Source organism: Triticum dicoccoides, chromosome 1A (genome assembly GCF_002162155.2).
Source record: "Triticum dicoccoides isolate Atlit2015 ecotype Zavitan chromosome 1A, WEW_v2.0, whole genome shotgun sequence".
NCBI lineage: Eukaryota > Viridiplantae > Streptophyta > Magnoliopsida > Poales > Poaceae > Triticum > Triticum dicoccoides.
In genome coordinates, this window is record NC_041380.1 from 75,043,231 (window position 1) to 75,054,847 (window position 11,617).

General features: G+C 49.5%; 2 protein-coding genes across 4 annotated transcripts in view; both read right to left on the reverse strand.

Annotated features, from left to right (window-relative positions):
* Nucleotides 1-1,264: 1,264 nt before the first annotated feature.
* On the reverse strand, nt 1,265-5,594 carry LOC119364065. The gene is made up of 6 exons (XM_037629467.1): nt 5,347-5,594; nt 4,222-4,493; nt 3,412-4,063; nt 3,120-3,319; nt 2,803-3,047; nt 1,265-2,696 (listed from the first exon to the last, which is right to left on the reverse strand). Exons 2-6 carry the CDS (start codon nt 4,491-4,493, stop codon nt 1,618-1,620), a joined length of 2,448 nt encoding a protein of 815 aa, XP_037485364.1. The 5' UTR covers nt 5,347-5,594; the 3' UTR covers nt 1,265-1,617.
* A 2,959-nt stretch (nt 5,595-8,553) lies between these two features.
* Nucleotides 8,554-11,617, reverse strand: part of LOC119364071 (peptide chain release factor 1-like) — a 4,920-nt gene continuing 1,856 nt past the window's right edge. For 2 of the 3 annotated variants that reach the window (XM_037629477.1, XM_037629493.1), the window contains 5 exons: nt 9,884-9,958; nt 9,713-9,790; nt 9,436-9,594; nt 9,128-9,223; nt 8,554-9,056 (listed from right to left, as the gene is read on the reverse strand). In XM_037629477.1, coding sequence (XP_037485374.1) covers nt 8,868-9,056; nt 9,128-9,223; nt 9,436-9,594; nt 9,713-9,790; nt 9,884-9,958 — 597 coding nt within the window. In that variant the 3' untranslated portion in view covers nt 8,554-8,867. The remainder of the gene's footprint in view (nt 9,057-9,127; nt 9,224-9,435; nt 9,595-9,712; nt 9,791-9,883; nt 9,959-11,617) is intronic. The other variant, XM_037629485.1, reaches the window with a different exon arrangement.

Sequence of the window (11,617 nt, forward strand, 5' to 3'; positions counted from 1 at the left end):
TCTGCCTTCTCTCCATCTTCGAATTCATTAGAATCCAGGCGGGTTGAGATCCAACGAACAAATATGACTATGCCTAGAGAACTCCACACTCAGTAGAAAGTACTCCCTCCGTCCCATATACTCCCTTTTTAAAAAAAAAACTATGATGATTTTTATAGCAAATTCGGAAACTATACACCCTAATGGAGAAAAATCAAAAGTATCACCCCATTGGCCTCTTGTGGACTTTTCGGCCAACAGTTGGCCAAAAAGAACTTTTTGGCCAACGGTTGGCCAAAAAGTATTTTTCGGCCAACAGTTGGCCAAAGAGTCCCTCTTCGGCCAACACCTGCTCTACTTTTTAGAAAATTCATATCAAATAGGATTTTTAGTATTTTAATTTGATTCTTTATGCATTAGATTAGAAATTTTATGAAGTTTCTGTAGATATCAAGTTTGACTAGATTTGGAAGTTTGAATTTGAATTTTCATGAATTTTCTCAAATCACTAGATTGCCTATAATTTGAGCTAGGAGTATTCTTTTTAGATGATTCTTTTTGCTACTAGTTCTTTGTGACTTTGTTTATCAGTAGTAATTAATTGGTGAATTTTAGGATTATTTAAAATTAGGAGGCCGAAATGTCCCTTTTCGGCCAACAGGAGGCTGACGGGGTGATACTTTTGATTTTTCTTCATTAGGGTGTATAGTTTCTGAATTTGCTATAAAAATCATCATAGTTTCAAAAAAAAAAATCCTTCCTTCATTCCAAATTACTCGTTGTGGTTTTAGTTCAAATTAGTACAGTACATGTTAAAAACGATTTTTAGGGGATAGTCCCTGCTCCTTCTCACATGTGTGGCCAGCAACCGATCACGGCAGTTTTTGGAAGGCATCTCTATGAACCATCGCGTCCCTTAGAGGCGACTGTTGCCATTGTATATAAGCGTTCATTCATCATCAATAAAGAACTGTTCGAATCATTTGTTCCATTGTCGTACTCCACAAGTATTGATTGAGGGATTTGTACTGATTTTGTTGGTGCTTGGGTTGGGGAGCTCGGGTAGAACACGAGGCTCGTTTCACGCCCATGAAAGTTCAGTTTGGTGAAGGTTATGAGTCGTGTCGGCTGAAATTTAGTAGATGTATGCACTCTTGCCATGAAGCGGCTTGTTATTTCGAGCTTGCTCGCTCCCAGTACGAGCACGCTGCGGGAAGAGAAGATTAACATAACCTCCATCAGCAGCAATTCAGATTTGCCCATCATTTGGGGAAAATCGTCGTAATACAGGGGACAAAGTAACAAGCTCATGTGATTGTAAACCACGTACATGAGATTGTTGCGCTTTATTCACATGGTTCCCTGATCCGCTACAAGGATAAGCATTGGTTGCGTGTTGCCTGACTTCATTCAGTAAGCATGAAGTTTTGGTAGCTGAAAACATACAAACCGCACAAACAAACTGGTGGTTTCAGACGAGAAACGAGAGGCCTAAGGCGTCATGTCCCATCTATCCGATCAGCTAATCTAACCTCGACAGAAGAATCATTCAGTCCATCAGTTTCTTTAAGCAGCTGCAGTTTCCTTGTCGCCATCGCTAGCTTGCACCGTCGCAGTTCCTCCATCACCGTCCCAAGGTTATCTGCCCCCTCTTTCCTGGCGAGCAGGACTATCCTGATTGCGATCAACTTCCTGCACACAAGTCGCTTGACTGTTCTCACTTTCAGAAGGTTGTGTGATTTGCACCGCTGCAGTTTCTTCCTCGTCATCAGAAATTTCCATCACTGCAGTTCCTTCATACCCGTCAGAAGTTTCTCTGCGCACTCTTTCCTGGGGAGCAGGACTATCCTGAGATCGATCAAGTTCCCGTATAGAAGTTGCTTGACTGCTCTCAGCTTCAGAAACTTGCGTCGCTGTAGCGATTTCGTCTTCATCAGATGGTCCTCTAGGCTTTCTTTTCTTGCAAGCAAGACTGTCCTCATCGCTATCCTCGTCAGCGGGAACTTCACTGCCATTTTCAATGTTGGCTTCCCGAACATCAAGTTCTCTGGGTTCATTGTCACTGGTTGATTGTGGACCCTTGAAAAGTGAGGTATCTGGAGAACTGCCATTGGTGGCGGAAAGCAACGCATCTAACTGTGTTCTCACAGAAACTGCCACCGCGATTGCATGGTCGCATATCACAGAGTCACTGGGTGGGCAATGAACAACATTTGCCAGTGCCTGGTAGTAGCGAAGCAGCGCCAAAGATGGCGGTGCCAATCCCCTGTCACGGCAAACCTTTGCCGACTTCATTGCATGTTTGCAAAGGTTTCCCTTCCTTGACCAGCTGCAGTCACACAATGCAAGCTCAGAACCTGGGTTCAGTATGGCATGGGACTTCTCCTTGTGTTTCTGGCAGACCACTCTAGCACAGTTGCCTTCAATTACAATATCAGAATCCGGAATTTGCAATCCCTGCTGCCATGGGTTTGGACCAGTTTTCCACTCACTCCTCCAGTAACGAGAGAAGCTGTCCTTCCCAGAAAATTCATCCAGCCAGCAGTACGAGTGAACCTTCGTACCCAACTTATGAACCAACCAGTCTGCACGCTGGTAGATGCTTTCATCTGCCTCATTCAACAGCCGAAGTTTTAGCAGGTGATGGTATCTCTCAATTGCTGAAGCTACCTCAGCAGTAGCCAACGGGTTGGTCTTCAAGATGTCCGTCCATGCCCCTGGAAGATATTGAGATTAAATGGTTGGATAAGAGAACTTATCAAATACCCTGTAACAAGTAAAATCCAGATATTTTGGCTAGAAAAGCAAGGTACATGGACCAACCAAGTCTTGGAAGCCATAGAGCTTTGAAGTAGTCCACAAAGCCAGAGCAATCAATAAAATCTTCCAGGAAGGCCTGAAATAATTCTATATCACCATTTCCTCTACAGATGCTGGATATTGCCTCCCCGAGTCGTTTAGCCATCATTGAACGCCTCTCAAAATCTGAACACTTGCTCATCAAATTTTTATGCCAAGCGTGACGGACACGCCATAAGGAAATCAACACCGGGCACTGAAACACTTCCCTGTTCAGCAAGCAATATACTCAGGCACCACAAACCCAGGAAGCAGTACACTGGCAGAGAAGCATTAGTTACCTTATAGTGCGCATATCGGTCAAGGGATCATCAATAATGAAGCCACCCAACTGCCACGTCGGGTCTTTTGTACGAACTCGATCATATAGAGCACCCATCCATCTATGTATCTCACCATGTGTAAAATTGGGAGTGATGATCCAAGCAACAGGAATTGCATTTTTCTGCTGGTCGAAAACAAGGATGCTATGTACAGGATACTGCAAAATGGCAAACAACGATACTACTAAGAAATCAAGCAAACTAAAGTACTATGAGAAAACAAAAAATGAACCAGATGACATTGACAGACCTTTAACTTGTTTGTTCCAAACTTTGAATCAGAAGCCAGTAAACTGCGGTTGCCATACTGAATCATCTGCTGTAGCTGCCAATCTGTCTGAATGCCCAAGACAAAGGTATCATTATCAGAAAAATCTTCATAGAAAAATACGCAGTCCTGGTTATTTTCAACCCATTTGTTCATACTAACAGCATCGTCATCATCAAGTTCATAAACAGAACGCCGCATTTTTCTTTCCAGCCTCCTAACATATCTGTGAGTAAGAAGATCATCACGATTTGATGGTCCTCCTTGCTTTTCAACCATTTCAGTATGTCTCTGCATTATGGTCTCGACAGGAATACCAACATAGAGCAAAGACATAACTTCAAGAAGTAATTCATCCGATATGTAAGGTGCAAACATTGCCTTCGTCCCTACAGCCATCTTGTCCATGGGACCATGACATGGTGTGCCTTTCTTATCTACATGCTTGTTGTGGTTATATATCACAAGAGCCAATGATGGTTCAGCGATCAAACGCTTCACAATAAAATGGCAAACACACCCCCTCTTTGTATTAGGGCGACCAGCGGGTGTTTTCCTCTTTCCGCAAGAGGATCTGCTAGGCCGGACAGCACCACCCTTTCTATAATCATCTGGACCAAAAGAACACCAATACCTGCATGGAATGGTGTCGCCGTATTCAAATATTCTGTTTAAATTCTAGCATCTCAACTAGGAAACAGCTAAAGCCAAAAGCATCAAGGACAAGGCACACAACCAGCCACTCACACAACATGTGATGCATAAACACTAGGCATGCTTCCATTTACTTACAGAATATACTCAAGTATCCCGTCGACTTTTGGTTTGCAGGTCATGGTTGGAGAACGCCTTCTCCGTGCCTCAACGTGGAATCTTGTCGGGCATGCTTTGTTGTTTGATTCTCCTCTGACAAAATCACCCACCCTAGAAAACGGAATGAGTGCAAGCCTGTCCATTGAGTCCTTCCAGCCCTCCACCATGGACCACGTGATATCTGCTGCTGAAAACTCCAATATGGTTGGGTTCTGAACTGGAAGGGTGAGAATTTCATCCCACCTGGTCATCTGCAAGCACAGAGTCATCGCCCTTAAAAGGATGAAAACAAAACCAAATAGCTAGAAGATGACAATGTCACATCTATTTCTTTTTATTGAGACATGGATGGAGAAGTTTTGGTCCATTCAGAGAGGACATCATAGACTTAAGATTAAACAAACCATGCATGTTACAGTCAGATGTGTCTTGTTGTGCACACGTTTTCAAGTGTAGTTTGTGATCTAATGGAACAAGACCGTAGTTGCATTCCAAAATCTAAATACAAGTGAGCCACAGCCTTCACGCACTGGAAAAACAGAAGTATGAAACCTCGGTCTAGTTTGTAACAACTTAGACATGACTAGTGACCAACCATGTAGATTGTCCCTTTTCCTCCATCTATGTCAACAATAAAATGTTTGTCAGACACGGCAATCAAGGGCTAATTTCCGAAAAGCTGAGAAAAGCAGAGATATGTGCGGAATTGCTATTCAACATGACTCTGTTCCCACATGACATTCTCGCAAACAGAGGCACGATGCAAATCACACAGCTGCCATGGAATCGGAACCGAATCGAATTGGGGCGTGACATCCTAAACGACACTAAGATCATAGCATGAATCAAACGGCCGTCGAGTAAACAAAATGTCTCTTCCTAGGGGCAAATTCATGAGGCAAGGCAGGATGACACGGGGATTGTCAAGATACAAGCTAAAGTCAAACAGATAACACCTCACTGGCGCTGCTCAGCACCTCTACCCTGAGCAACTAAACAGAATCTCCATGGAAGCCTCGCAAGAATCATCTCGCCGCCCCTAACTAAAGTCATGGCAACCGGAGGCGTTTCCGGCCTCAGACGTCGGATTGGAACCTAATTTACCTTGGCGCCTGGAGAGGTCTGCCGGAATGCAGAGCGCGGATTGCAGCCTGCCCTGCCTGCGGGGCGAACGGCGCGGAAGAGGCGCCGGCGACGGAAGGGCCGGGCGAGTGGCGGGCTGCCGCGGCACCTCCGCGGTGTGTTGGCCGGGCCGGCGAGGAGGCCGTCCGGCCGCCCGAGGGGCTAGGGTTTGGGAAGGGGGCGCTGGGGTTTTGGGTTGGGGTAGTTTTCGGAGGCTGCGAATGCTGCGGGGAGCAGGGGAGGCCTCGTGCTCGCAGGCCGCTGGGGATTTCTCCTTTTTTTTTCTTTAAGGTTCGCGTTTTTTTTGTTGGAGTAGCTGGTAAACGTTGTTCTGCGGCCGCACTGATCAGGGCGAGTTCCTGGGTCACGGATCCTACAGTTTTTGAAGCCCTGCCGTGTCGACAAGCTTCGGCCTTTGGCCTGTATGTAGTTTTTGGACTGTTTGGAATGTAATCAGAGACGTCCAGGATAAAGTGCTACTTTTGTTCAGTTGTTCGGGAGATTGTCCAACGTATTAATGATTTTGATGCGTGCCAGTACACTCACCAAGGTAGAAGCCTACGCGAGCACCCAAGAAACACCATCAAAAATGAAATCCTGGAAGTCTAAAAATTCAATGTGACCGTGACCGCGCCCGACGCCGCGTGAGCACGCCGCCGCTCGGATCGGCCGCTCCAACCACCTCCGCGAGCGCCGCGCCCGGATCCGGCCTCCTCCGAGGCCGCAGCTCCTGGATCCGGCTTCCTCCAACTCTTCTCTACTCTCCTGCACCCGGGGTGTGCATGACGAGGGCATGAGATCCCAGCCGCGTTCGGTGCTTTCCCCGGCGCCGGCGACCCTTGCCCGGCTGCTCGCCGCATCCTCGGCCACCTGCGAGCTTCGGACGGCCCTCCCTGCTCCGTCGCTCGTCCTCTTTGAGCTGGAGCCGCCACCACCACCACCTCCTCTGCTCCTGGCGGCGCCCTCCGTCCTGGATCTTGATTTGCAGCGGACTCCTCCACCGCACGCCTTCAAGGTCTCTGTGGCCCCTCCGGAGCTCCTGCTGGAAGGGGCGCTGCTGCATGTGGCGAGCCCCTGCTCGGTGGTCACGGCCATTGCTGTCGGGGAGGAGCCCTCTCTGCCTTCAGCGCTTGCTCCGGCGCGGCCGGGCTCTCAGAGCTCCAAGGAGGTGCTCGCTCCCGACGCCGTTGTGCGGGCCTCGCGGCCGCCGCTGGCCGTGTCGTGGGTTTCCCTCGCTGATGAAGTCTGCAGCATTGACGACGAGGAGGAGCTCACCCCGCTGACGCCATTGGCTGCCAGATGCTCCAGCGGGGTGAGCGATCCGGCTGCTGCTGTTGTTGTTGCTACTGCTCTTGAGGCATCTTCGGATCTAGGATGGGTGAAGGTGGGGGGCCGACGTCGTTCGGCGTCGCCGGCCTTGGCTCTGGCTCCACGGCCAATCCCCGCTTGGCTTCACGGTCGCTGCTGCAGATGCCTCGTCCGTGGCCACTGTGCTGCGGTTTGTAGAGATCCCTTCTGATGCTCTCGTTGCTTGGAGAACGGGCATCGTGCGTGCAACTGATGCAACACATGGCGTCCTCTCAGTTCATTGGCATGTCATGTCGTCCCGCCCGTCTCTCGCCCTGGCACCCAACAACATCCACCTCCTCCTTCAAGAGAGGGCCAAATGAAATCCACGCTCCCCTTCACTGCGCTTCGCTGTGGGTCTTGGGCGTCTGTGGTTTCTGCTTCTGCTAGCCCGACAACCCCATCTTCTATGGTGCTTCAGACCGCCCTTGCTGATCAGACCGGGTTGCTTCAAGGCTGGCAGGCACGAATTGAGAGCTTCCTGGAGCGGGCAGAGGATGCTTTGAGTAGGCTCTCCCTTGTGGCGGCTATGTTGCAGGCCACGCTACAGCCTCTTGGTGTGGCAGTTGTTGACTCCACGGAGGTCCGGGGGACAGAGCCCTATGGTTGTTTCTCTCCTCGTGTTCGGGACAATTCACCATCGGTGTCTGCTTCTTCCGTTGCGTTGCCTCCCGCTGTGGGCGAGTCCATCGTCGGGCTTGCGGCTCCGGTGTTGCAACTCATGCCCGAGCTTCGGGATATATGTTCGAACCTTGCTTCGCCTATGTCCTTGGAGCGATTGGAGGTGGACTCATCGACGACGTTGTGTAAGGAACATGTTTCATCTCTATCATGTGAGCAACTAAAGGTGCCGAAGTCGATTGTGTCGCTGGTTCCTGCGGTGGAGGATGTTCTGTCAGTGGTTCCTCGGGTCGATGATGTTGATGTTGCCAGTTGGTTGGTGCTTGTTCCCACGAGCCCCTTGGTTGATGACAACGACACCAAGAAATTCAATGGGTTTTACGATTTTCTTGACAAATGGGTGGCTCACCAGCCGACATCTGGCAAGACAAGTGACCCTGCAAAGAAGATGCCAAGTAAGGAGAAACCAAAGAAGAAGAAAAACAAGAAGTGTGGCGCCATCCGAAAGGCGTCTGTGATTTCATGATGGAGGGTGGTCAGTTTTCGTTAGTGTGCTTGTTAGGAGTTTCATTGTGTTCTTCAAGTGTTGAGGGGTGCGTGTGTTGTTTGTTTAGAGGGCCGCTTAAGCGGTTTTGGTGTTTCCTACTTTGCGAGTAGTCCGCATTTGGGAGTCTGTATCGATTTTCGCCTGGTTTTTTGTAAATTAACTGGGCAATTCTCTTCTTCTTAATTAATCGATCAGGCAAATATTTTTGCCTCCGTTTCGAAAAAAAAAATTTGAAGCCGGCAAATATTTTTGCCTCCGTTTCGAAAAAAAAAATTTGAAGCCGATAGATTAACGCTAGGTAGTCTACGGACCTGGATGTAATTTTTATTATTTCTAGTATGCATTGTAATGTCAAGATTAAAGATGAATAAACTGGAAGTTTTCTCAAAAAAAAAGAGAAGATTACGGCCGTCATGTTTGGCTGGGAATGCCACAAGATCATGTATCTGCACCTCTTAATATCCTTGAATAAAGTTGCATGATCCTCAAAATAATACAGTAGTAAAAGTTGTATGCATACATGTTTTATTGTTTACAAAATCAAGGTATGGCGGCTGCCCTACCTTGCCATATGGCCTACGCAAAACAAACAAATCCCCCATTGCCCAGGATCTTCTCTCCCTCAGGTTCCACATTAATATAGTTTTCTTAAGAGAATTTAGCATTTCAATTCAGTTCAAAGGTGGCCAAAGATCCAGGGCATTTTTTTGCTATAAAGAAGTAACCGCAGAAAATCTGGGAGTAACCCCAAAGAAAATTACACGGGGAAAAATATCAGAACCAACAGTCAGTCACAAAACAATGACAAGACAGCAAATGACCGTAAGACCATAACCCGAGATAACAAGGATCGGAGAAACATGTCAACTCAGAACAGCCGAACAATACACTGTGTGAATCCTAAAGTTTCCTCTCTTCGTTGGTTCAGTGTTCTGTGTGTTTATGATGTGGTTTGTCACTCCAGGAAGAAATCCACAAAAATTAGGGCTCATGAAGCAAACGAAGCAATTGCGTCCATCTCTTCTTGCAGCAGCAGCGCTTCGATGAAGACGTCCAGGCTCTCTCCCTCCATGACGTCCACTATGGAGTGGTGCGTGACCCCGACACGATGGTCGGTGACACGTCCTTGTGGGAAGTTGTATGTTCTGATGCGCTCGGACCTGTCACCACTTCCAATCTACCAGAAGGTTAGGGCTTAGTGATCCCATCAATTGCATTGATATGGGAAGCTAACGAATAGTGAGGTACCTGCTCTGATCGGAGCTTCGACCGGTCTGCATGGAGCCTATGCCTTTCCAATTCATATAGTCTTGCCCGGAGAACTTTGAGAGCCTTGGCCTTGTTCTACAGAGATATAAAATTAATGGAGCAGACTCATTTATCAACACATAATAATGGGCATGAGATGTACAGACAGTTCATTGGGAGTGAAGCAATCTTTTTAAGTTTATGGATTTATGCTAATGACATCAATGCTATGAATGGACAAGCCAAAAAAGATGGGCCACACAAGTATACATTTTCTGACTTGAAAGGGAAACCCATGGCTTTCCAACCTGATGTTGTGATCTCTCATCTTGTATTGCAACCGCTGTTCCAGTTGGAAGATGAGTTATCCTAACAGCACTATCAGTCGTATTGACAGACTGGCCTCCGGAGCCACCTGATCTGTAGGTATCAATTCTCAAGTCCTCATTACGCAGTTGGACATCAACCTGCACTTGCAGAAGCCATGTTTAGAACTACTAGTCATGCCACAAATTGCAGGGATGAAAAGAAAGAACTTCAGAAGAAAAAGGCTCTATCAAAATAATGGCTATAGCCAATTCCGACCTCATCAGCTTGAGGAAGAACAGCGACTGATACAGCACTAGTGTGCACACGTCCAGATTTCTCAGTTACTGGAACTCGCTGCCATGAATTGTGTTTAGTCAAATAACTGAAAGGATGAGAAGGCCAATTTGATGGATAACAGAAAAATGGCTTGTTATTAACTTTTCATACCTGAACTCTATGAATGCCACTCTCAAATTTAAGCTTCCCGTATACCCCAGGACCTGAAATGGTCCCACTAGCTTCCTATGTATCGAAGAAAATGCAAGTTAGAACTTCAGAGGGATTCCGTATGTACAAGATGCAAGTTAGAACCTAGCGCCCCCGCGTCGCTCCCGTGTGGGCGACTCGGGCGGAACCTGCAAAACCTAGCCGCCGCCACTAAAAATCCGGCCGTCCCCCTCTCCGCCGCCGCCGGACGACGCCATAACGCAAAGCCGTGAGGCTGACGGCGGCGACGGGGACCTTGCTGCGGCGCATGGCTGCTCTCGGGCACGGCGGAGCTCAGTCCTGAGGTCTCACGCGTCAGTGCTCTGGCTGGCGCTCCGGCACGCCGCGGCCGACCTCGGTGCCCTGCCTTCTGCCTCTGTGTGCACCGGCTGCCTTCCGGTTGTCACCTGCGGCCAGTCGGCGCGCGACGGGCGTCCTTCTCCCTCAGATCCAATCGGGCCTGCAGCTCCCGTCCGATTTGTTGCTGCGCCTCATATCCAATCGGGCGCGAGAAGCTGGGGGCACCCACGGCGCGCGTGGCGGCTGCGGCTGCTCGGTGGCTGGCCTCCTTCCTCGGACGTGAAGGCGGCGACGGGGCCATCCCCCTCGGCTTGAGGGCCGCGGTGGGTCTGCGCAGGAGGCTGGGGTTCATCTGCTGCAAGTTGGGCGCGACTCGGCTCTTCCGGCCAGCTAGGCCCTGGCATGGGGTCTGTGTTCGCGTCGGCGTCGACGCACGAGGTGTGCGGTGACCACGGCGCCAAGCAGGCACTAGTCTGCCTAGCCTTGGATCGAGCTCTGCTCGGTTCGGTGCCTGCATTTGGAGGCTCCGCGTGGTGTGGCAGCTTCTGTTCGTGGGCAGGCTGTGGCTTCCTCTTCTACATTGCTGGCGGAGGGCGTCTTGGTGGATTCCAGGCTATTGGGTGGGGGTGGTGACACAGCCGGTGAAAGCCGAGCTTCGGTTGCGGTCAAAGCCAACGACGGCAGTGCTTTGCACTGTCCCCTTGTTGAAGGCGTCGTGTTGCTGTGCTCGCCTCCTTGCCTGTCTGTGATGCTCCGGAGGAAACTTCGGCCCAGGTCTCCTGGGTTAGACGATGGTGGCGCTCAACGTCACATTCCCTCATGAGGGCCTCGTCTTGGAGCTTGGCTTGGCTACAGAGACCAGTGGTTGGAGGTGGTGCCGTTGATGTTTGTGGGGTGGCGGCTCGGTGGTGGTGGTGTGGCCGGCTCGGGGTCGACGGTTGTTTTGTGCTCTTCTTCGGTGGTGTTCGTGCGGAGTGCTTCTTGGTGCATCGACGGTGCAGTGTCGTGGTTTGGTCTGCTAGGCGATGCCCTTCGACTATGCTGGTGGCACACAGGTATCGTGGCGTCGTCTCGGCCTCGCGTGCCCCTTCGAATGTGCCCCTCGACACAGGTGGTGTCGCGGCGTTGTGCAGTCTCGAATGCGCGGAGCCTTTCGATTGCGTCGACGATGCAGTGTCGTGGCTTGGACTCGGCTGACCGATGCCGTTCGATTTCACTGACGGTGCTCTTTGGTGTGTTGTGTGGTGTTGAGTTCTCCCTCATTGTTCTCCTCTGTTATGTGTGTGGTCAGTGTGTTATTTTGCTTTATCTCTACTCCTTGTGCCCTCTATACTTCTGGTTCACTTGAACCTATCTTGCGACGGGCTGCAAAGCCTTATAGGCAAAATGAATACA

What these genes read in the sequence shown, in the direction of transcription:
- LOC119364065 (XM_037629467.1), bottom strand. Translation starts at nt 4,493, where the DNA reads ATGACCAGGTGGGATGAAATTCTCACCCTTCCAGTTCAGAACCCAACC. An exon ending in GGGATACTTGAGTATATTCT is followed by an intron (nt 4,064 to 4,221) that starts GTAAGTAAATGG and finishes CATTCCATGCAG; the next exon opens with GTATTGGTGTTCTTTTGGTC. An exon ending in TCTATGGCTTCCAAGACTTG is followed by an intron (nt 2,697 to 2,802) that starts GTTGGTCCATGT and finishes AATATCTTCCAG; the next exon opens with GGGCATGGACGGACATCTTG.